This window comes from Triturus cristatus, chromosome 4_1 (assembly GCF_964204655.1).
Source record: "Triturus cristatus chromosome 4_1, aTriCri1.1, whole genome shotgun sequence".
NCBI classification, from domain to species: Eukaryota; Metazoa; Chordata; class Amphibia; order Caudata; family Salamandridae; genus Triturus; species Triturus cristatus.
The window spans coordinates 380,293,920-380,319,785 of NC_140585.1; the positions used below are offsets into that span (position 1 = coordinate 380,293,920).

Below are 25,866 nucleotides of genomic sequence, written 5' to 3' on the forward strand. Positions count from 1 at the left end.
CCTGCGGCACTTCCCGCTGGCGAGAACCAGTTCCGTTCCTTGTCGGGCTCTGGCGGCCATTATGGCGCCGGCCCTCGAGCCCCCTTCGGGAGCGGCCTCTGCTAAACAGGATGCGAAAACCAGAACTGGGGTAGCTGTGTTGATAAGCTGTTGCTGATAAGCTTATCTCTGCTCGAGGATCAGCTTGCTTACTCTTGTAACGCAAATTCCATAGAGAGGGAGCCGTGTAAAGTTACACTCAGTGTTTGGTTCCCAGTTTCCCTTTAAATCGTTTGTTGTCTCCGTTTGAAAAACACTTCTAAAACACCAGTCAATCAGTCATTGTTTTCTTATTCACATTTTTATTATACACTGTTTCAACCAGATAATATCATTGAACATTAAAAACCATTTTACATTTGGAAAAGGAACATAGTAACTAAAGATGCTATTAGAATAGTCTAATGCTTAACGCTGACAAATGAAAGGAGCAGCTCCGCTGGGACATATAAACCTGCAGCCTGTCCCTCGCTGCAACCCTCAGAGGAAACAAGTTTGTTGTATTGTTTATGATGTTTTAAATCAACAGCAATCTACAGAAAAGAACACTTGTAATGTGCTTAATTTGTGCCGGTTAGGTTTCTGGTGCTCAGCACACGCACTTAATTGTGAGAGTAGCTGTCTGCTACATGGTGGCACTTGTTTGTGTGATTCAGAGATGAGCACAACAACAATTGTTTATTAATTCAAGACATTATAAATTACTAATACCTTGCGGCCCAGCTGTTCTTGTAGCTTTGGGGCATGGAAGAGTCTGAATTGTCACACATGTAAAAGTGTGATTGCTAGAAGTTGTGTTGGTATGGCAAAGGGCAGTGCGAGCTGTGATAGCCTCATTAAGAGTGCCCTGGCACATATTGTTTTACACATTAAGCACTGGTGCAAGTGGTAGCTTCATGCAAAGCATGGCATTCTATTTACTATCCAGCTCTTTTGCATTGGAAAGTCACACATTTCACAGCGTAAAAAATGGAAGGCCCTGCTTTGTGTCAAGGGGTAAACAGTGATAGATTTTGACTCAAGGCCCAACTACGAAAATAGCCAGACCAGGCTTTACATTAAAATAGCAATGTCTACTTAAAGCAAGTGCAAACAACGGGGAATGTGTTCATTTCTACCAAAACATACTGCATGTGTGCTACAGTGCACAGCACACATCCAATGTGTGGCAACCTTTTGAGTTTGTCTACGCATATAAATTTGTGGTGGAAATGTGTGCCCCAAGTACAATCCTATGCTAGAAGCTTACACTCTCCTGTGCACCCTGGTGTGAAGCCACCTGTCTCACAGGGCAGCCCTGTTTGTGTGACAGCGCTGGGGATGCACTGTATTTTTCTCCTTGCACAATCAGCACAGTAAATAAATGTGGAAGCTGCACATGTGAGAAAAAATAGAAAATCTGGGCCTTGTTTACCATGAGCACGAAAGTAAAAGTGTGTTGTTTCTGTTACAGTGCCAACATGTATGTAAATCTCTCTCCTCTCTTTTTACTATCACATATATACACCGACTGGCTGCATAACAATTACACTTGCCACATCTCTTACTAACCTTCTCACATCTTCTTTCTTTCTCTCTCTAACTCACTCTGTTATTTTTTCCTCTTTTCCTTTTCTCTTTCTTACTTTTCCTCTTTTTTTTTCTCTTCTGTTTTCTCCCTTGCCACTCCTCCTTGGCCCTCTCTTTCATTTTTGTCTCCACAACGTTACTTCTCTCTCTATTTCTTTCTCTGGCGCACACACTGTTTTTATCTTCCCTTGTCCCTTAAGCAAAGACAAAACCATTGCTCAGTTTAACAAGCATTTGCAATGCAATAAGTCTCGTATTTACGCAAGTTTAAGCTATTGGCATTGTAAATGACAATGCCTTTTATTTATGTTTTAAAAACCAAAACATAAATAAAAGGCATTGTCATTTACAATGCCAATAGCTCAAACTCAAGTAAATGCGAGACCTATTGCATTGCAAATGCTTGTTTAACGTGGAATGTGAATGGGCTTAGAGTTGCTAGCAGAAGGAGAAGGATCCTGCAATACCTAAAACAGGTCGAGGCAGATGTAGTGATCCTACAAGAGATCCATCTTTCACTGGAGGAATGGCAGATTTATGAGTCTAAACAGAATTGCAGACTCAGTTCACACCAATCGAACGTACTGTACTAAGGGAGTGGGTATAATTCTTACAAAAACTGCTAAGGCTCTTTTAGGGGAGTGTAAAGTAGACGATGGAGGGTGGTGGGCCCGAGCCAATTTTAAGATACAGGATGCATGTTATGAGTTGGCTGGGTTTTATGACCCAAATATTGATGATGATACACCCCTGAAATCCTTATATTATCACTTATTGGAAGTTAAAGCCCCAATTATTCTGGGAGGTGATTTTAATATCTTGTTGAACCCTAAACTTGATAAATCCACAAGAGGGAAAAACAACAGCTCTCCAAAATTTAGACGGTTTATGGAAATAATGATGAAAGACCTGAGTTTAGTTGGTATATGGAGAGTTAAATTTAGGGGGGCTAGTGGTAGCCAAAATTATACCTTTCACAACCAAAAACATGGGCAAAGACAGGGGGGAAAACAGGAGGTCCTCAAGGAGGTTGACCTTCCTGTGCCTTCCAGGAGAGGATGAGCAAAAATAAAAATTACGGCTTAAAATGGCTTGGCCCTGTGTATGGCTCTCCTCTTTAATTGGGACTGGTATGAGGAATGAGGGTGATAATGGCAACAGCAAAGAATGCCTGGCAGCTACTTGCTGGATTCCTAACTAATTAATCAGTCAGGAAAGTGAACTGTGAGGAAATGGGGTGTATTACATAGAATGCTTGTGTGACCTCATCGTGTGATACACTTACCAACCCCTTTAGTACCAATAGGTTTTGTTTGCTAAACCCTCTAGCTTAACCCTGGGTAGGTGTGGCTCTGAACAGCAAGCCTTAAACAAAGGAACAAGTGTAAATAATTCAAACAGCATCGAACCAAGTGATGAAGGAGCATTCTGGAGACATAGAATTTACAAGGTATGGAGACATAGAATTTACAAGGTATAATAAATAAAATCATTTCTCTCAACTGCAAATAAGCAATGGTAAATTCAATGAATTTGACACGTAGAAACTTTTTCAGTAAAAAGTTTGGGCTAGTTGTATTGTGATCGGTTAGACTTACTTTGGGCGACCAACTCTGACAGAAGCTAGTGAAGGGGACAAACAAGAACCTCAGAAACAGTTACCTTGGTGGGAGAAGCAGATCTGAAGCAGTTCCAGAAATCTCTTTGCTGTAGGTTCTTATGGAGTGGTCCTGATGCAAGGGAGGAAGGATGAAGAAGATGCTCAAGGATACTGTGGATGTGATGCATTTGTAGGGGGTCTTCTGTTTCATCTCCTCAGGGCCTGAACGGGTGAGGAGGTGCTAGCCACAGGTATTGAAGTCCTTCAAATTGCTTTTGGTTCTGTTTGAAGTACATTCGCCTCTGATCTCACAGTCGTCAGATCTCACAGCCATGACCAAATCCTTCCCTGGGCGATAATTCGTATTCAGGGCGACCATGCTGCACTCCAACAACTCTCCCGGGTCCAGTGGACTCTGGTGCAACTTTGAGCATTGGTTCTTGGTCTCTGTACTGCATGGTGACGATTGGCGGCGGTCTGAAGATCTGGGCTATCAATCTGCCCCAACAGGCTTCTTCAGGTGTTGTAGCACTGTGCTCCGAACAAGAGGTCAGCAGACTGATTCTTGGAGTCTCTTCCTTTGGCTGGGCTCTGGAGATGACTTCTCCAGGAGCAGGACACAGCAGGCACAATCCCTTCTCCTTTGCTAGCCGCAAGGTTTAGCAGGTGCAGTGCATGGCAGTGCAGCCTCTCTTGACCGGGTCCTTGGTGCTGCAGGGCAGTCCTTCTTCGGTCCTTCTTCTAGTCCAGTCAAGATCTGATCTCTGGGTGGCAGGGGTACGCTATTTATGCTCAGAAAGTGCCCCCAGGGCAGGATGCGGCTTGTTACCATTGAGTTACTAGGTTCCCTTCCTCCTGATGACCACTTCCTGTGAAGTGTAGTATTGGCTATCCCAGGATGCGCCATTCTGCCCACTTCCAACAGGGCAGAAGCCCACTCTCAGCATCAAGAGCTCCCTAGGCCAACCAGAGGTGTAGCTACCAAGAGGACTACACGCCCCTGTAGAAATTTTTATAGCAAGTGGTTGCCCCTCTCCCTCTTAAGTGCAAGCCTGTCTACCTAAACAATAAGACAGAGCCTCTCCCATGTGTTCTTCATTTGCTCTGTAAAGGTGGCTTCACCTTTGAAGCTCACCTTTTTGGGCCAACTCCTGTGTGGCTTCTTGCCTGGAGGAGGTAACACCACCTCCAGTGGCAGGCTTCTATTGTTATCTTCCCTGGGAGTTGTTCATACGTCTCTCCAGGAGGGCAGAATGTTGTCTCAGAGACAGACCTTGTTTGCAACTGGAAACAGGCCCTATACGTTTTGGGCAACCAAAGTGGCAAATTCTGAAGTTGCACTTTGCCCACTATTGACATTGAATTCGACTCAACTACTAGCCTTTTCACAATATAACTGACATTTTAGAGTGGATTTTACTGCTGGAACTTGTCATAGCACATGTTCTGCTTTTCAGTATACAGCACCCTGCCTTACAACTTGACAGACCTACCTTAGAGGTGACATATATATTAAAGTAGTAACCTGTGCAAAAGCTGAAGACAGACAAAACAAGCGAAGAAAACTTGAATAGCAACTGAGTCCAAAGACCGGCTCAGAGTTCTCGATGGACCGCAGTTTGATGCTAAACTTCATGTGCATCTGTAATTAGACCAGATATCAAGGATTTCATTGTCAAGTAAAACCATTTTTGATAAATTATTAGAACTTAGTAGGAAATTAAAATTGGACCAATTAGAGTTGCCTATTTATAAACAAAGCTTCCACAAAGGGACACCAAATAACCATAAAATGGTTCATAGCCATATGTTTTTTCAGAATTATAAACCAAATTAACCCACTTTCAAGTTAATGATTTCTTGTGTTGAGTCTGGATTTTGTCAATCATGAAATGGGAACAAAACATAATTTAGCCATTGATAAACATAATAAATAAAAATTGAGCGAATTAAATATTATGTTATATAGATTTGTAAAACACAGATTGCCGCACTGATGGTATCCAGGTGCTGAGGCAGGAGCAAAGGTCCAGCGGTGCTCCTAGTTGTACAGCCAGGTCTTTGGCTTCTTATGGAAGTTGAGGAGAGGATTCACAGTCCTGATGTGTAGAGGGAGTTCATTCCACCTTTTGTTGGCAATGAAGGAGACAGCTCGTCCCCCTGTCTTGCTTCTGTGGATGCAAGGGATTCTTGTGAGGGAGAGAGGTGGAGCGCAGCTGTTTGGAGGGTTTGTAGAGTTAGGGTCATTATTTGAGGTAGGCTGGTCCTGTGTTGTGGAGGGCTTTGTAGGCATGGATGAGAAGTTTGAATTTTCAGCTTTTCTGGGTGGGTAGCCAGTGTAGGTCCATGAGGTTGGGGGTGATGTGCACGCTTCTGGGGATGCCTAGGAAGAGTCTGGCGGTGGTGTTCTGGGTGGTTTGGAATCATTTAATGAGTTGTTAGGCGGTGGCGATATAGATTGCATTGCCGCAGTCGAGTCTGCTTGTGATGAGGGCTTGGGTGACCGTGCATCTTGTGTGCCTGGCATGATATCATCGAAAATAAATATTACATAAAATAACGATTATGTAAAATAACCACTGGGGTGATTAAATATGGAAGAGTTAATTATAATGGTAGGAATCTTTGAAGCGCAATGAGCTTACAGCCACAGCGTAGAAATAAATAGGAAGTGACAAAAGAAGACATGGCTAGCATTGATGTTTTGAGAAATTGATTACTGAGATATAAAGTGGGACAATTAATTAAAGGGAATAAAACAGAAATGCTATAGCCTATTTAATGTAGGCGCTTCAGAAATTAGTAACCACACAACATGATGGAACAACTAAACTTTGAGTTGTTGCCACATTAATACGGACATGATACATTCTTCCGTATGCTTTGAGCAAAGAACGTTGACTGATAAGAGAGGCTGGTAAAGGACTAACCCTAGTCCAGATGAAGGCTCAGTGGGGCAAAAACAAGGCTGCTGTTCTTTTAAACTCTCACGGCTTTGGCATTCTAACCATCATTCTTGTTTTTGAGGAATATAACCTACACTTTCTTTAGAGTTCCCTCTCATCTCTGCCTGTGGTAGTTTACTGAACATATTTATGTAGTAATACAGTAGGTTTATCCTGAAAGGCTACCCCTGTTTACGCATGTGTCAGAATTACAAGTTTGAAGGTATTTAACGCACCCGATAGTTATCTGGTGCATTAAATTGCTCAACCTTCGTGAAATTTTGGTGGGTCAAACCTGTGAAATTTACCGTATCATGCTGATTTTGGTTAATCCTGGGCGGAGTTCGTGGAGTTCTACTACGCGAAACTCCGCAAAGTGCAAAAAAAAACGCCACACGGAGCTCCGCAAGCAGCAGAGTGCATTAGATAAATGCCGGTTGCGGTGATTTTCAATTCCAGGTGCTTCTCCGCCCTGTGTAATTTTCACGAATGGCACCATGCAAAGGGCAAGCAGGCGCTGCTTCCTTTCTGCTGCTCAAGTAGATTTTTATTCGAGCAGCAGCTTTCTCAACGTGAACTGACGGTTTCTGAACGCGAGCGGTTGTGAGCCTATGCGACCACTAGCAATGAGAAATCTGACCGCCGGGAGGTTGATTTTCCACGCTTGCGCTCGCTAACTTAATGTTGAAGATCGCGAACAAGGAAAAATGTTGCCGGGAGATAAATAGCATAGGGGTGAAACACCAGGAAGTGCCTATTTTCTGGCATTGGCTGTCAATGTTGTATCAGTATATCCATTTGATGTTCTGGACCTCAAAAAGAGGTTACAAACCATGAAACGGCAGTTGCAAAGCACAAGCATGAAAGCTTGGCATCTGAAATGGAACTGTGCCCCAGCTCTACCTCAGACTGTGGGAAGAACAAATTATGACCATGTCTGGAGGGGATGGCATCAGTGGAGGTCAGGAGGTCGGAGGAATCCCCCATAAGAGGAAGAGAGAAGTGATGGTGGTGTAGCTGCGTATATGCATCTGCATTGTGAAAGTGAGTTTGCATCAGAGGATTGACGTCAACCCTACTGAATGTGTGAATAGTTACCAACCTCCAATAGAAAAAAGAGGGACTAACGTTCCAATACCCACAACTCTTTTTCGATTTGCAGGGCTTATATCACAATTCATAGCAATTATTGAGGGCCTAATGACATATAGAAACAGCGGCATTCACTGTCACCTTATGGTTGTGATGAGTGAGTTTATATTAAAAAATACATACTCTACTGTGCCAGAAGGCCTACCCAGTCCTCCTTGCCCATCCACCACATTAGTCTGAGGGACATAATTGCCATTATCATGTGTCAGCATGATGCATGTGTTCACTGTAACAAAATGCTTGACGATATTTAACTGGATGTCATCCCCTGTTATATTCCGTTGTCTTTGTTGTTGCTGTTGAGGTTCATCTTCTTCTGTGCTATGTCCCCCATCGGCAATATCCTGAGGCATTGGTATGTGTCCCCTAATTGCAAAATTTTGGAGCATGACACATACCACTACAATGTAGTGAACGTTACCATGTGTTTACCGTGAACCTCCAGAACAAGTTGAGACTTTTTGATGCAATCAACCTATAGTGCTTCTCCTCTGCTTCTGTTTATGTAGGTCTGGCTCTGTGTACAGGTGCGTAATTTTAATTTTTAACTTCAAGAAGCACATGTTCTGTGTTTTTGTGCACTGTGGTGTTGTTTTCTAGCTTTACCTTCATTCTCTGCACCCCAGGAACTTTTGGCACCTGCTTTTGACCTAAGGTATTTTTAGGAAGTAGTTTGCTTTGGTTTTCTGTCTCATCTCATAATCGTATTTTCTGCTTTGCCACATGCATAATATTTTGCATGTGATAAAGAACACATTTGATGAATGGTGCATGCTGTAAATAATGCATGTTGACCATGAGCAGGTGGTATTTAGCGCATGTAATAATTATGCCGTTCAGTTTTTAACTTGTGATCGGAAGGGTTGGCAAATTCATTCAATCAATCAATCAGGGATTTGTGAAGCGCGCTACTCACCCGTGAGGGTCTCAAGGCGCTGGTGGAGGAGGTCGTGCAGCTCCGAGTCAGTCAAATAGCCAGGTCTTGAGGCTTTTCTTGAAGGTGTGCAGAGTAGGGAAATGTCTGATGTCGAGCGGAAGTTTGTTCCAGGTCTTAGCCGCGATGTAGGAGTAGGCTCATCCACCCGTTTTGGCTCTACAGATGCGAATGGTTTCGGCGAGGGCGGCGGACCGGAGGTTACTCCTAGATGCGTGGAAGGAGACACTTTCATTGAGGTATTGGGGTCCGGTGTTGTGGAGGGATTTGTAGGCCTGAGTGAGTAGCTTGAAGGTGACTCTCTCCTCGACGGGGAACCAGTGGACGTCTTGTAGGTGCTGGGTGATGTGTTTGTGTTGTGGGATGCCAAGCCTATAAGCGGTGTTCTGGATGGTCTGGAGTTACCGGCGCAGGTATTTGTTGATACCGACATAGAGGGCGCTTCCGTAGTGCAGTCTGCTGGTTATGAGTGCGTGGGTGACAGTCTTTCTGGATTCGGGGGGTATCCACTTGAAAGTCTTGCGAAGGATGCGGAGGGTGTTGAAGCACGAGGAGGAGATGGCATTGATCTGTCGGGTCATGGTGAGGGAGGAGTCTAGTATGATGCCGAGGTTGCGGGCGTGGTCCTTGGGAGTCAGGGGGCTGCGGAGGGCCACCAGGTGTTGTCCCATGCTGAGGTGGTGGGTCCCACTTTTCATTCACTGTTGGTATGTAATTACCACTATGCCTAACTCATAATCAAGGCCAAACACATTTATTTACATTTGGGCAAGGGTTGGTAGGACAGCATATGGATAACTCGAGCTTTGCTCTCATTGACAATTGTTCCTTGAGGAAATACATCCCAGTTATTCACAGCTACTCATCTGTAATTCCATGTATCCTGTTTAGAAGGCAACCGTTGATCATTTACATTGTATTTTGTTGGCACAAGACTAAAGGTGCACTACTTTTTCACGTTTGTATGCTGAAATAGTGTGTGTTGAATGATGTATTCCTCCTTTTTGGGGGGGAAAGGTCCCAAACACGAAACACCATCTTCTGTACCTTCCTTCACTTGTTGCTTCCCTCTGTCCAGACTCAGGCTTGAGGAGTTTGCAGAAAGGTGATTCATCCGGTACCCACTGCAACGTGTCAGTCTAGGCATGTGTTGTAAGCAGCAGTCTCGTGAGGCCTATCTTTGGTTTCCCGACATTGTATCGATTGGCAGAGACAGAAGAAAAACATTGGCCAAGTTGAGTATTAAGATTTTAACTGGAGTAACAAATATCATTACATTTATTCAGGTTTTGGGGAAGAGGCACATAACGATTTAACTTGTATTTTCCTTCATAGCATCATTTGTTTGTTTCATAGGTTCTTTGCTGAATACAAAAATAATTCTGTACTGCTTCAGAACTCTTACCAGAAATCAATATTAATTGAAATATGTTTTCCAACCCTATTTATATAGGAAAGATCTAAACTAGAAAGTGAATTGGCAAATTATGAATCTCAGATTGAAATGCTTAGAGGAGGAGTGGCTGAACGAGCAGTGCGGACAGAAGAACTTCAAAAGAAAATTAATAAGGTGATTTCCTATTTTTTTGTTTGCAAACTGGTGTACTTGAGACTTTAGAAAATAAAGATTCTAATAGTTTGGTGCCAAAATATTAACTTGCATAAAACATTCTTTCTGTTGTCTGTCCTACTTTGTTTAATCCAGCTCAGTTTGAGCTGTTCTTAATTTACAAGGTTTGCTCGTCACCAGGAATAACCTTTTTCTGAAAAATAGAATGCATCAAGTTACTATATGCTCTGTACCTACATTTATGCTGCTCTTTGTAAATGACACATTACTAGTATAAAATGGCTCTCAATTTTATAGCTGCTATTAATCATCAATGTTTACTCTGTGAGGATAAATGTCAAGCAGAGATATGATAAAATGGTCGACACGTTAATCATCGTTTGGCGTATAGCTTGATTTGAAGTCTGTCATTAGCTTCTATGTTAAGACGGCTGCCACATCAACTTTGTTTTTGCACATGATCTAATGTACCTGATCAAATGGGCTAATTGACATTGAGGAAGCGCAAGAGGCTGAAACACGTTTGTCGTTTTCTATTTGCAAGCTAAGAATAAATTAATATACAGCTTTTGAGTGCATGCAGTCTCCTTTGGATTTGCGAGTTGATATATATATCTATATATATATTCACTGAAAAAATCATAGGTTTCAGGCCTGATATAGTTAGGAATTAGCATTTAAAAAACATTAGAAATTCACAGAAAAAAACATAGGTTTTAGGGGTTTTATAGTTAGCTGGACATTTCACTCGAACAAAACCATTGAAATTCCTCCGATATAGTTAGCTGTACTAACTACATCTCGCGCGCCCGCAATCCACTGCTGATGATGTCACATATTACATCATTCATGACATGGTCAGTGACATCACCGATGACATCTCAAATGACATCACTGATGACATCACTGATGACATCATCCAGTGAATGTGGTTTGGTTCGTCATTTAAATATGTATTATATATATAGCAATTTGCATTGAAGAATGAGCGGATATATACATATAAATATCTGGATGGAGGATTTAGAAGCAGTGTGATTGACTGTTTACTTGACTAATTTATAGTGTCTCACTAAATATATTGGATAGTGACTAAACTGTGTGAATATCTGTATCACACTGTCAGTTGTTGTGTAAACGGCTGCACTAGTTTGTTGCTAGCTACGTGAAAGTCTATATTATTTATTATATATGTGTGAATAGTTGATTCAGTAGGTATATGAAGTTAAAACTACATGTTATAACAGTTGTTTGGGTGAGTGAATATCTTTATGGGTGTGGCGATGAGCAAATATATGTCTCAATTGTACATGTCCAACAAACTAGAAAAATAAAAGCCAGTGTATGTGTCAGTTGTTGTATATAAATAAGTATACATAAGACTCAGTGATTGTATGAGTGACTGTATGGATAACTGTATAGTTGTAATAGTGATTTTATAACACACTAAGTATGAGCTATTATCTATATGAATAGATTAAGTGGTGTTTTTATAAGTGTATAGCTAAATAAAAGTAAGTATGATCCATTGTTTGCATAAGTGAGTAGGATTACTTCATAAGTGATTAGGATGTGTGCTGGTGTGTAATGTCAATATAGGTGTATAAGTATATTTGATAGTGTTCTATTGATCATTGACAGCATGTATGAGTGAATCTATAGGTAAGTGATTAGATGTGTGTATAGATCTAGGAATCACTGAGTGGGTGTTTAGAAACTTGTATTGGTGTGTCAATGGTTTTAAATCTGGCACTCTGTATTTTACAGTGAGTGATGAAAGGTTATACTAGTGTATGATGAGGTGTATTCGATTGTCACGTGGATGATGTCATCAGTGATGTCATCAGCGATGTCATTTGAGATGTCATCAGTGATACCACTGACCATGTCATGAATAATGTAATATGTGGCATCATCAGCAGTGGATTGCGGGCGCACGAGATGTAGTTAGTACAGCTAACTATCAGGCACATGCATCAATGTAAAAACCGTTCGCAAACGGGCAGATTCTCAGAATCTGCCCCTTTGCGACCGGTATTTTTGCATTTGGGATGCATCATCCCAAATGCAAAAATCGCAATTTAAGGAATCTCTAAATTGCGATTCCTTAAATTGCGATTGCATTTAAGGAATCCCAAATCGAGATTCCTTAAATGCAATGCATGAAAGTGAAACAATTAGCGATTTCGCTAATAGGGGGAGCAAATTACCATGAAGTTGAACTTCATGGTAATTTGCAAAAACTTTGAAAAATGCACTTTTGTACATTTTTCAAAGTTTCATGTTGCGCACACACATGCCCTTGGAGCATGTGTGTTTGCAACATATGTGCACAGATCAATTTCAGGAGTGAAATAGGGTGTCATTTTGAAACCCTTGCACCCTTGAAATTGCATGAGCAATTTGCGAGTACCTATGGTACTCGCAAATTGCTCATGCAATCTCCAATTCATTCCTATGGGCATGGAGGCCCATAGGAATGAATGGGACGGCATTCCTTAATTGCGACTCGCAATTATGGAATTTGTAGGAATCGCTATTTTTATAGAGATTCCTACATGCATAGGCTTTTGCAATTCCTTAATTGCGATTCCTTAAAAATCGCAATTAAGGATTCGCAAAAGTCTTTGTTGATGCATGTGCCAGTATATGGAGGAATTTCAATGGTTTTGTTTGAGTGAAATGTCCAGCTAACTATAACACCCCTAAAACCCATGTTTTTTTCTGTGAATTTCTAAGGTTTTTTAAATGCTAATTCCTAACTATATCAGGGCTGAAACCTATGTTTTTTCAGTGAATTTCAAAGGTTTTTTAAATGCTAATTCCTAACTATATCAGGTCTGAAACCTATGGTTTTTTCAGTGAATTTCAAAGGTTTTTTAAATGCTAATTCCTAACTATATCAGGCCTGAAACCTAAGGTTTTTTCAGTGAATTTCAAAGGTTTTGCAAATGACAATGTTTAATGTATTAATTGTTATACTGAGTTTTTTTTATACTGATTTACTACATTTTTTAAACTGTTTATTTTTAGATATTTTATTTTTTTAATTACATTATACATTACAATACAAAATATACTTTCTCAGAATGAATTACTTTGGTTTAAATACTTTCCAAATAGGCAATAGACTTTTAAGTACAGTAGTTACAGTTGTTGCAATGGACAACACAATTTCAAACACAAAGCAACATTGAGCTCAATGTGAATTTCTAGTCAAATGCAATGAGTTACTTTATGGATTACTTTTCTAACCACAGGACTGGATCCTAGATTCAGTCCTTGGACATCTCCTGTAAACAGTTGAGTAAAAGCGTTTTGGTTACAGTAGTGATTTTTAAGGATTATTATTGTATTTTAAAAGTTGACACTTAGAAATTGTTTCACATAGAAACACCAATGTTATCCTATGGCAGAAAATTCACTTAGCAGGTAAGTAGTGTTATCGTTACTTTTTTTTTACTCAGTAGTGGATCCTGGATCCAGCACTGGTGAATCTCCTGCAAACAGTTGAAAGAATGTGTTTAAGTCATACAGACGATTTTTTATGAATATTTTTAGTTTGTGAAAATAGACAGAAACTTTTCTGCTGAAAACCACACAATGGATTCCTATGGAAGGAAATACAAGTTACTGGTAACTACGCTTAGAATTACTTTCCAGGGTCAGTGCTGGGCTAAAAGATGCAGCCCTTGGTTCTCACCTGATAACAGGTGAGTTAATCGGAATTCGTAGTTCGGCAAATTTTAGAGGAATATTTGTACGTTTCAAAAATGGACACTTAGAAACTTTTCTGGTGAAAACCACACAATGGATTCCTATGGAAGGAAATGCAAGTTACTGGTAAGTACCCTTAGAATTACTTTCCAGTGTCAGTGCTGGGCTAAAAGATGAAGCACTGGGTTCTCTCCTGATAACAGGTGAGTAAATCGGAATTCGTAGTTCGTCTGATTTTAGAGGAATATTTGAACGTATCAAAAATGGACACTTAGAAACTTTTCTGGTGAAAACCACACAATGGATTCCTATGGAAGGAAATACAAGTCACTGGTAAGTACGCTTAGAATTACTTTCCAGGGTCAGTGCTGGGCTAAAAGATGCAGTACTGGGTTCTCTCCTGATAACAGGTGAGTAAATCGGAATTCGTAGTTCAACTGATTTCAGAGGAATATTTGTATGTTTAAAAAATGGACACTTAGAAACTTTTCTGGTGAAAACCACACAATGGATTCCAATGGAAGGAAGTACAAGTTACTGGTAAGTACGCTTAGAATTACTTTTCAGGGTCAGTGCTGGGCTAAAAGATACAGCCCTTGGTTCTCTCCTGATAAGAGGTGAGTAAATCAGAATTCGTAGTTCGACTGATTTTAGAGGAATATTTGTACGTTTCAAAAATGGACACTTAGAAACTTTTCTGGTGAAAACCACACAATGGATTCCTATGGAAGGAAATACAAGTTACTGGTAAGTACCCTTACAATTACTTTCCAGGGTCAGTGCTGGGCTAAAAGATGAAGCACTGGGTTCTCTCCTGATAACAGGTGAGTAAATCAGAATTCGTAGTTCGTCTGATTTTAGAGGAATATTTGTACGTTTCAAAAATGGACACATAGAAACTTTTCTGGTGAAAACCACACAATGGATTCCTATGGAAGATAATACAAGTTACTGGTAAGCACCCTTAGAATTACTTTCCAGGGTCAGTGCTGGGCTAAAGGATGAAGCACTGGGTTCTCTCCTGATAACAGGTGAGTAAATCGGAATTCGTAGTTCGGCTGATTTTAGAGGAATATTTGTACGTTTCAAAAATGGACACTTAGAAACTTTTCTGGTGAAAACCACACAATGGATTCCTATGGAAGATAATACAAGTTACTGGTAAGTACCCTTAGAATTACTATTCAGGGTCAGTGCTGGGCTAAAAGATACAGCCCTGGTTTCTCTCCTGATAACAGGTGAGTACATTGGAATTCGTAGTTCGACTGATTTTAGAGGAATATTTGTAAGTTTCAAAAATGGACACTTAGAAACTTTTCTGGTGAAAACCACACAATGGATTCCTATGGAAGGAAATACAAGTTACTGGTAAGTACCCTTAGAATTACTTTCCAGGGTCAGTGCTGGGCTAAAAGATGCAGCACTGGGTTCTCTCCTGATAACAGGTGAGTAAATCGGAATTCGTAGTTCGGCTGATTTTAGAGGAATAGTTGTACAATGGTGAAGGAAGGGGGCGGGGCCTGAGGTGACGTATGCAAACACGCCCTGTGGCACGTTTTAAGTTGGGGAATTAATTCCTCTTCAATCCTGCGGTCCCCTGGGGGCCAACTAGCCCACCAGGTACCTCCAGTATGCGCCAGAGAGCTGTGTTGCAGAGAGGTGTTCAGAGGCCACGCCCCTTATTACACCTCTCTGCAACGCGGCTCTGTGGCGCTTACTGGAGGTACCTTCGGGTTGATGTTGAGGGGAGGTCCAGAGTCTTTGATACCCTCACTGCTGTTCAAGAGTTTTGCAAAGACTATAAAGGGAGCTCCAGCGCCAAGAATAAAGACTTTTATAGAGTTTCTCACCCTCACAGTGGCTCGGTGGCTAGTGTGGAACTCTTTTCCACCGAATGATCTAAGCTGCTGGAACTTGTGTGCAAAGACTAATTAATCTGTAATCTTTTGTTTTAGGGCAATATATGTGTTTTCAATTCTTAAGCAAAGTTGGGTAGTTGGCGAGGCGTTGCCTCACCCGAAGTGTGTATCACTTCAAATCTGCTATAATAGTCGGAATGTATTTGGTTGTGCTTTTTCTTTATTATTTTTTTAGGGTGTTTCCTTGATACATTATATTGGTTCGTTACTGGGGATTTTCCCTGCGAGTGGGTGTGAAGGGATGGGTGGGGGGTGGAGGGTGGGGTTGTTTGCTTTCACTGGGTGCCATTGCTTCTATTTCAGATTGCTCACTGTAACAGGTTGTGTTCTAAATGCAACGCCCACACACAGTCATTTTTAAATCACATATATGTCTTAATAGCAAGTTCTCTGATCATTCCCCTGTGATTTTCACGGTCAGTGTCCCCAGCCTTGAGAGTTGTGAGAGACAGTGGAGGTTCCCTGGTCAGGCGCTGATGGACGAGGAGTTCAGTGCAGAACTTTGTAATGCTATTGTGGAATATTTTGACTTAAATAAAGGATCAGTGGAATCGTGGGCCACTCTTTGGGCTTTTAAAGCTTACATGTATCTCTAAGCATGCTGGGGTATTGAAAGATCTGAGAAGTATGTTAGCTTGCATCAAGCAGTAGCTAGAGTCGCTTGTGAGGGAACAAGTTGAGCAGTCTGACCCGACTAAAGGTGGCCGATGATTGACACTCTTGACAGAATTCAGGGAAGCGGCTGAGCGTGAAACACATTTCTTAAGTAAATATGCCACTGCGCAACGCTATGGTGAGGGAGACAGACCTGGCAGCACTTTGGTGCGTCTTCTAAGACCCTCGGTCGGACAATCTTACATTACCAGTATCCGCTCCTCAAGTGGACAGACCCTGACGGGCACTTCAGACACACAGGATGAATTGCTGGACTACTACTCAAATCTGTACTCGACGTGCGTAACGCATAGTGCCGAGGATCGAAATGAATGCTTAGCAGAAATCGCTGGTTTGGCTTGATAATGTAATGCAACAATTTCTGGCTGAGCCATTCTTTGCCGAGGAAATCATAGTGCTATAGATGCCATGAATGGTTCAACTGCCCTGGGATTAGAAGGGGTCACTGGCAATTTTTATAAGGCGTAAAAGAACCTCTTAGCCACCTTCTCGAGGTCTATAATGAAGCGCTCGAACGCAAAGAACTGCCCCCCACGCTGCGTGAGGCAGTATTAATCCTTCTCTGCAAGGGCGGGAAGGACCCACTTCTGTGTTGTTCATACAGACCGTTGTCACTTTTAAATCTTGATTATATAATCCTAGCTAAAATGATTGCCTTGGGACTGGCCCTGCTGCTAGATCGAATGATCTCCCCCGACTCAATTGGGATTTGTCCCTCACAGATCGACAGCGCTAAACCTGCGTACATTATTCGCGGTTATACACAGAATCTCACCGGAGGTCCCGGCGGCTGCCGTATTACTTGACACCCAAAAAGCCTTTGACTCCTTGGAGTGACCCTTTTTCTTGGCAGCTATGAGGAAGATGGGAATGCCTACGGGGTTCATTGAACTCACTGCATTACTTTATACTTCACCTACCGCTAGGCTTCGGCTGAACGGCACTCTGTCCTCTCAGTTAGCTCTTACCCGTGGCACTAGGCAGGGCTGTCCTCTTTCACCATTACTTTTCATTATTGGCCTGGACCCATTGGTCCGACAACTGCAGGAGCAACATTTACATAAAAGGAAAAAATAATTAATGTTCCTCAAAGTGTAAAAATAAACGATGTAAACACAAAACCCTGTCAGCAAAAAGTTACTGTCCCACATTTTGTTACTTTAAATATCTCTTGTGAACCCTACTCTATAGTGTGAATGTACTACAAATGAAAAGCACTTTTTATAATTAATGTTTTTCATTTCCTTATTATTCACTTTGCATTTAAAATATGGTTTATAATAATACACATTGCTGAATTAAACACATTTTAAATATTAGCATATAATCCCCAACAAAAACACTTTTTCTTCAAAACATTTATAGACAGAACTTAGGAAAACAATGAATACTAAGCAGATGGTGTTTTAAATGTTCCAAAACTTTCTAAACGGTACTAAAATTATTCAATCATGTGATTTAAAAAATATATAAAAACATGTGTAAAATAGTGTTATGTTTTCATTTGGAGGTAAGCTGACATTTATAAACCACTCAGCCAGTGCAAAATGCTATTTATTACTATAGTTAAGTGTTGGGAGTGTCTATGACTCACAATAAACAAAGTCTCGAGTGGGTGATGATGCTTCCCTTTTAGCATATGCCCATATAGTTTATGCCATGGCATATTTTAAGTGTATTTGTTTTAACAAAATGTACTTAACCAAAACCAGGATTCAGTGGGTTAAACTTGTGCAGTAAACTAAAATCACACTGAAGACTATTAGGTAAAGTGTTTCTTTGTGTAAAGTAATTGTTACATGCCATCTGTGAGGCAGTAAAGTAGTGTTTTTCTAATGTCAATTTTGCAGCATAAACCTTAGTTTTACCTTCACAGTGTAGGAAAAAATGTGTGAATGTGTATTTATTAATACAGTTGCACTAACTAATGTGTTATAGAACCATATGTATTTGCACTGCGATGGAAAATGTATACATTGTCAGAAATGGGGTTATTCATTTGAGAGGGGTACCTCTACCAACTCAATAAACCCACTCTTGTTGGGTCAAAACAGTTCTGAGAGAATCTGTGTCCAACTCCCAGTACCAGTGGTAAACATAGCAGGAAGGCTCCATTGAAGTGTGTTTTCTGATAGAGACTTCAAATTCCTTGTTCCTCACCTTTTGAATATTCCCCAGGTGTCTTACTGGATCTGTAAACATTTTTAGCAGTACCTCTGTACGCTGGACGTTAGGCTCCACACTTACTCTGTTGCACTCTGAAAATGATGTGTGGGGCCTGTATAGGCGCCACCCCAGCACGCTGATGCCACTTCCTTTATTTATGTGCAGATCTGAAGCTACCGCTAATCTTTTGTAAGGCAGCTTTTCAACCAAAAGATTTACAGTATGCAAGGAAATGTTAAATCGCAAGTCGGTAGACTCAAACGCTTTATGCACTGTTGCAAACAAATGTCTGTAACAGAACCTCATCAGGTTTACCTGTGATGCCTCTGATGAGCCAAAACTCTAAGGCTTGCAGTGACGGTGTATAGCTCAACCCAAACGCCACAAGAGACCGCAAGGCGAAACTCTATGACCCCAAGCACTGGAACACATTCCAACAAGATGGGTCGAGGTTGTAGGGTCAGTCCTAGTCCAGAAATTAGTGGAGTCATTTTTGAGGTTGGTCATTGTCGGGCTCCAAGTCTTTGGGTAATTCCATAAAAACACAAAATATCCAAGTGGGTCTCTGCCCGTTCCCACCACACACATATTTCTGAGAAGGAACGAGGTTGTCACCATACCGCCCGACCTCGCTTTCTAAGTTGATTGACGTCAGAGCCTATCCCACAACTTGTCCCGGCACAACCCTAGTTTCCGGGCCGTCTGTAACACTGAGGCAAATTGAAGTGTTCCAAAAGACCAGGCTCCAACTCATTGAATCTTTACAGACTTCCTCTTGTGTGCCCCCAAGGAGCCGAGAGGCCCTCCATCTGGGGTACGCCTGGCAGGTTAGTCCTTAGCACTGGCTTGACCCTCCTAATCCACTACTGGGATTTCTCTGGGCCCCTTTGCGACTTCACCACCGGCACTACACTCCACGCTGGTTCCCAGAGCCTTGACGCCAATGTCAACTCCATTGACACCAAAACACAAGGTGCGCATTGTGATATCTGTCGCTTCGACCTTAACCAAGGTGGCACCACCTTCCCCACTTAACTTGCCACCTACTTAAGGAAGAACACCTATGTTGCATTCCTTATTTGGCATTCGGACAATGATTCTGATGTGGTTGATGAAATAGGGCCACTATACAACAAAGAAAATTGATGTGGTGACATTTAAAAAGCCAATGGCATTAACACTTCTTTGAGTCGGGACTCCTCTCAACCCTTGTTCCTGTATGTAAAGAGAGCACTTCTTAAGAAGTGGTCATGCGTAGGGCTGTCAAACTTTTTGACCTTCAGCTCCCCACCTTAAAGGTCAAATCCAGTGTCCCTACACAAGTGCTCTAGCCAGGGCAAACCACTACTGAGCTCCACGTGCCCTTCAATCAGGCACTTAAAAGGATAGCAGTGGTGGCTAGCAATAACAAAATATAGTGATGCGTGATGGCACACAACTCACAATAAACATGGCTCCCGCCCGGTGCGGCACTTCTCTTCCGGGCAATTCTTTTCTCCACAAGCAGGAAAGAGAAGGACTTCCTTCCTGCCCAGTGGAACACAAATCCTACAAATCGTGTTTTCAGCATGAGAGCAGGTCCAGGATTGGTTGGAGCAAGCTAACCCAGCGTTCATTTTGAGGCTGGGGCCTGTGCCATCAATCCCCAGGCTGTTCTACAGACCTTAGATTGCTGGGTCTACAGTACGCATCTCGGGCTGGCTGCCTTAAGACAGGAGGACAATCCGACATGCGCACTGGCAGAGGCAGCAGTCATCCTGCATTTGCAGGATTCTGCCCTGTCCACACCCTTGCGCTTTACACAGCGCGAGCAGTGGCAAAAAAAATGGCATTGGCGTGCCATTTTATTTATTTCCTCTGCCCCTTAGGAGGAGCTGCCCCTGAAGGATAGCCTTTTGAGGACTTGACCCAGACCTTGCTCAGGCTTTCATCCCAATCTTTCAGCCTCTGTCCTGGATTTCAGTGAGGTCTACTCTGCGGTTACTTGAATTAATGGCCTCCTGCTTGTCAAGCACACCAGTTGGCCCATACAGGTTCTGCAATGGGATCTGAAGTCTCAGTGGGCCCAACATCAATAGATCCTCTACGACCTCATCCTGAACTCGGAGGAGACTGTGAAAGTTCTACAGTGGTGCTTGCTGGACGAAGATTGGGTCAGCAGACCCCAGCCTCTACCTCACCCAGAGTTTTCAAGTTGTAAATATCGGAAGACAGAAATATTGGAAAAAAATATTGTAATACAAAAATATTGTGATGCAGAAATATTGTTGTCAATAATATTGTTTTTTCAGGTAAGTATTATCATTATTAACCCCTTCAGTGCCCATGACGAGATAGTCTCGTCATGGAGCGCGGTTGCGCTGTGCCCATGACGAGACTATCTCGTCATGAACCCCGCCCGCTAATGAAACGCCCGGCACAGGGCGTGGAAAGGGCGGGGCACCGAAGAGGTTAAGAATATCGTTGTTAATATCGTTTTCAATAATATAGTTGTAGAAATATTGTTTATCAATTATTTGAATGGGTTTTAGTTCATATATTCATGGAATGGATTCCTCACCTTTTGAATAACCCCTTGCCCCTTGCTTTCTCCATAGCCCTCCCATGTCGACGAGGAAGTCACAATGGAACGGCTCCGCATGTGACTCCGGGTGACGCCATCAGAGCCATAAGAAGACCTCGTCGACGTGCTGACGTCAGTTCCCTTTTTCCGCACCGTTGACATGTAGCGTTTTTTTTCCAGGGCTCTCCATTTCTGGGGTTTCATTGTTTCAGGTTCTTCCTGAAATTGTAGCAGTGTCATGGCTACCCAGAAGAAGTTCGGTTTTAAGCCTTGCAGGGAATGTGGGAGTCATATGTCTATCACTGACCCCCATGACAATTGTTTTTGGTGCCTCTTGTCAGACCAAGAAGTCGAGGGTGTTCGTAATGCAGGCGCATGAATCTGAAGGCCTTGAAAGAGGGGGAGGCCTAGCTGTTTATGACCAGAGTGAAGAAACAGAAAAGGGGCCAGAGGAGGACAAGATCCAGGTCCAAGTTGCAGACTCCGCATACCTCGAAGTTGTCGAGGAAGCACAAGACGAAGCGGTGCCATGGATCCAGACGCCGGCCGTCAAAGGTTGAAATGCCAAAGTCAGGGTCCCCTGTACTCGGACGTCACTGCAAGGATGAAGTCTCACCTTCCCCTTCGCCTCAGGTGACTCCGGCACACTGTCCGGCTCCAAAAGTCTCACAGGCGCCCAGAAAGGCAATTCCTTCACCTCCGGCCACTCTACCCCCGGGTCCAGTTTGTCTGGCGCCGCAACTGGAGCCAATCAGACTGCCTCCTCGAGCGGTCTCTGAACCAGCGGTACCGGATCCACCCTTTCCGGCGCCAGGTACGTATCCTTCGCATTTCTTGAATGCGATGTGGGGCTTTTTTGCTAGAGCGGTTAACCCTGCTGGTGCGCCGGTTGGCCCCATAGGACCGCTTTCATACAACTTTGGAGGTTTGCCATCTCAATTTGCTCAGGCACCATTCATGCCAGTCACCCCGGGAGGTTGGCCTCCCCCGATGCCGAGGTTCTCGACTCCAGTGCAATCCCTGGAGGGAAGAGTGCACTTGTATGGGTCTTCTCCTGCGCTGTCTGGCTCCAATTTGGCCTCGCCCGGTGCCTTCAACTAATCCTGTTGAGCCTCCATCGGTCCGGATGTCACCGGCACCGCATCTGGCACTGCTGACGCCGGTCCCCAGGATGAGATCCAGAAGGGAGGCACAGAGGCTGCTGGAGGAGGAAGAATCTTAGGAGCAGCAGCAAGAGGCTGAGTAGGGTGAAATTGTTGAGCCTATGCAGCAATTTCAGGGACTGCAGGAGGCTAGTGGTTTGTACACATCTCCTGAGTGGGAGCTCTCTTCACCGAAAGATCTACCATCGCAGGAGGTTTCCTCTTACCATTCTATAATAAGGAAGGCAGCTGATCTGCTGGACTTGCCGTTACGTACTGCAGAGATAAAGTCGAATATTTTAACAGAAGTTCTTCATTCACCTCTTCTTCCATTTAATGAGGCCTTGACTGAGCCCATTTTAGAGGTGTGGCAGAATCCATTGTCTGCCCCTGCAGTGTCCAGAACAGTTGCAAGGAGATACAAAGGAGCTCCTGGAGATCCTGCTTTTCTTTCCACACACTCATCTACTGAGAGCTTAGTAGTCCAGGCATCATACTCTACTAAGCAGTTTACTGGCTTGTTCCCATCCACGGCTGGAGATAAAGAATCTAAGCGGATGGAGCAATCGGATAAAAAGGTGTTTTTTTCAGCCAGTATTGCTCTGAAATCCACAAATGCAACATGCCTGCTGGGTCGCTATATCCACACTCTGATGGATTTGTCAAAGGAGGTGTTCCCCAAGGAGGATGTTCAGGGCCATTTCGCAGAGGTTCTATCGGACACACAAGCTGTGGCCCATCAGGTCATTCAGTCAAGGCTTGATACTGCGACTCTGTCGTCAGAGTTATGGGTTCCTCGGTGGCACCCAGGAGGCACACCTGGCTAAGGGGGTCTGGGTTTTCATCTGATGTCCAGGCCACCCTATTGGCTCTAGTGTTTTTGGTACGAAAGCAGACTCGGCGCTACAGTGCTTTGAAGATAGTAGAGCCACAGTGGGATCGTTTGGTATTCATTGCCAGCCCAGAGGTTTTGGGTACTGCAGATTTCGAGGTTTTGGCAGGACTCCTTCCTTTCGGCCTAAACAGCAGTAGCAACAGCAACAGGCGAACCCTCTGTATAGGTCATACAGAGCAAAAGGTAGAGGTCTTCTGCTCTGCAGCAAGTCTCCTCCTCCCCTTCTGTCATCCCTCCAACTGGTACTGCAGGGAAGCAGCTCTAGATCCTCCATCCTAAAGCATGTTGGTCCAGTGGGAGGTCGGGTGTTCCATTTTCTACGAAATTGGAGATCTGTTAATTCAGATCTCTGGGTGTTGGATCTTGTAGAAAATGGGTATGCCCTTCCCTTCCAGGAGTTTCCTCCTCCACCTCGCCATGGTTCGTGCTCAGAGGAGCACCTGTTGCTTCTACAACAGGAGGTTATATTTTTGCTGCAGAAAGGTGCGTTTGAGGTTGTTCCAGAGCAGGAAAGGTGTCAGGGATGCTACTTGCCTTACTTCCTGATTCCCAAAAAGGATGCTCAATTGAGGTTGATCCTAGACCTCAGGGTCTTGTTTTTTTTCATCCGGCTGGAGAAGTTCAGGATGTTGACCCCGGCTCAGGTTCTTCTTGCGCTGCAGCAGGAAGACTGGATGGTGTTGATCGATTTGCAGGATGCCTATTTTCACATACCCATCCGGAAGTTGCATCAGCAGTATTTTTGTTTTTTGGTGGAGTCTCAGCACTACCAGTTTGCGGTCCTTCCGTTCGATCTTACTTCCGCACCACAGGTCTTCACGAAGGTGATGGCGTGATAGCAGCACATCTCAGGAGATTGGGCATTCCTGTTTAACCCTATCTGGATGACTGGCTACTTGAAGCAAAGTCGCCGGAGATGGTGCTGCATCATCTGTTGTTCGACTTGGGCTTTTCAATAAACATACCCAAATCTCACCTGGTGCCCTCTCGGCGCAACCTGTTCATAGGAGCAGTACTAGACACTACTGTGAGTTCCGCCTTTACAGAGGATTAAAGTCTTTGAGGCTATGAGTCCAATCTTTCAGAATGGAGTGGCTGTTCCAGTCCTGAAGGTCTTGCGCCTGCTTGGTCTGTTTGCATCCTGCATGCTGTTGGTCAACCATATACGCTGGCACATGAGGGCCCTCCAGTGGTGCCTCCGCAGGCAGTGTTTCCAACACAACGGAGATCTGAAGGAGGTGGTCAGAATCTCCAGAGACACTGCAGCGGAGGTGTTATGGTGGAGTGTTTCGGACAACCTGTCTTAAGAGAAACCATTTCAACCTCCCTCTCTGGTGGCCATAGTGATAACAGATGCCTCCACTCTAGGGTGTGGTGCTCATCTGGGGGATCTGGAGGTCAAAGGCCTTTGGTCTCCAGAGGAAAGATATTTTCACATCAGTCTTCTGGAATTGTGGGTGATACGTTTGGTTCTCGAGGCCTTTCTTCCATCCCTTTGCGGTAAGTTGATTCAGGTCCTGACAGATAACACTACTGCGATGTGGTACATCAACAAACAGGGTGGAGTAGGGTCGTATCGTCTCTGCAGAGAGGCCCTGCGATTCTGGTCCTGGGCTCAGGACCATCAGATTTGTGTGATTGCGAATCATCTGGCCGGATTGCTGAATGTGCCTGCAGACAGTCTCAATCAGCAGTACTCGGCCGATCACGAGTGGCATCTTCATCAAGAGGTGGTCCTTCACATTTTCAGGATATGGGGGTTTCCTCGGTTGGACCTTTTTGCTATTCAAGAGAATGTGCACTGCCTGTCGTTCTTCAGTCTCCAGTATCCGATGCGGGAAGAGTTGGGGGACGCGTTTCAGTTAGATTGGGGCTCACAGCTTCCTCCCATACACTTGATTCCCTGGGTTCTGAAGAAGATTCGCCAAGACCGGGCCTAAGTCACATTGATCGCAACCAATTGTCCAAGAAGGGTGTGGTACTCAGACCTCCTTTACCTTTCGTTGCACCCTCCGCTCCTTCTCCCTCTCAGGGCAGACCTCCACTCACAGTCGCAGGGGCAGATTCTACACCCCCACCTCCAGAGCCTTCACCTTCATGCCTGGAGATTGAAAGGGGCAACCTGAACTCTGTCTCTCTGCCCCGGATGTGTTGGATGTTATTTTATCCCCCAGAAGACACTCCACCAGAACTGTCTTTTCCGGTAGGTGGGCTAGGTTTGTAAAATGGTGTGGAGAGAGTTTGGTTGATCCATTACAAGCCCATTTATCTGATATTGTCAGTTTCTCCCTTTCCCTAGCACAGAAGGGTTGTGCAGTGGCTACAGTTAAAGGCTACCTTTCTGCCTTGTCAGCTTTCTCTGCTTATCAGACCAACCCATAGTCATGAGATTCATTAAGGGTCTCACTAAGAGGTTTCCTCTCACTCCCTTTATCAAGCCTCAGTGGGATTTGAATTTAGCTCTTTCTTTCTTGATGGGATCTCCCTTTGACCCCTGCATAGTTGTCCCTTGTGCTTCCTAGTGTTTAAGACAATATTTCTGATTGCAATCACTTCCGCTAGGAGGGTTGCAGGCTCTTAGCTTCAAGCCCCCATTTACCTCATTTCATGCGGATATGATGGTTCTTTGGGCCACAGCATCTTTCCTGCCTAAGGTGGTCACTCCCTTCCAGGGCAATCTATTACTTTGCCCACTTTCTATCTTATCCCTCACCCATCTAAGGAGGAAGAGAGACTTCACCGCCTGGACCCTAAGAAGGCAGTCAGCTTCTACCTGGACAGGACAAAGGACTTCAGGTTGGATGACCAACTCTTCATTGGATATGTGGGCAAGATGAAGGGCAGGGCTGTCCACAAGAGAATGCTGTCCAGGTGGATCATCCTCTGCATCAAGATCTGCTATGCCTTCGCCAAGAAGGAACCTCCTGAAGATATTCGAGCTCATTCCACCAGAGCTAAGTCTTTTTATTCGGCTTTAGCT

The 25,866-nt window shown here is 43.6% G+C and overlaps 1 protein-coding gene across 1 annotated transcript in view; it reads left to right on the forward strand.

Moving 5' to 3' along the window:
- The window catches only part of SMC1B (structural maintenance of chromosomes 1B), a 2,533,210-nt gene that overhangs the window by 1,689,837 nt on the left and 817,507 nt on the right, over nt 1-25,866 (forward strand). The window contains exon 14 of the mRNA XM_085652431.1: nt 9,693-9,809. Coding sequence (XP_085508557.1) covers nt 9,693-9,809 — 117 coding nt within the window. The remainder of the gene's footprint in view (nt 1-9,692; nt 9,810-25,866) is intronic.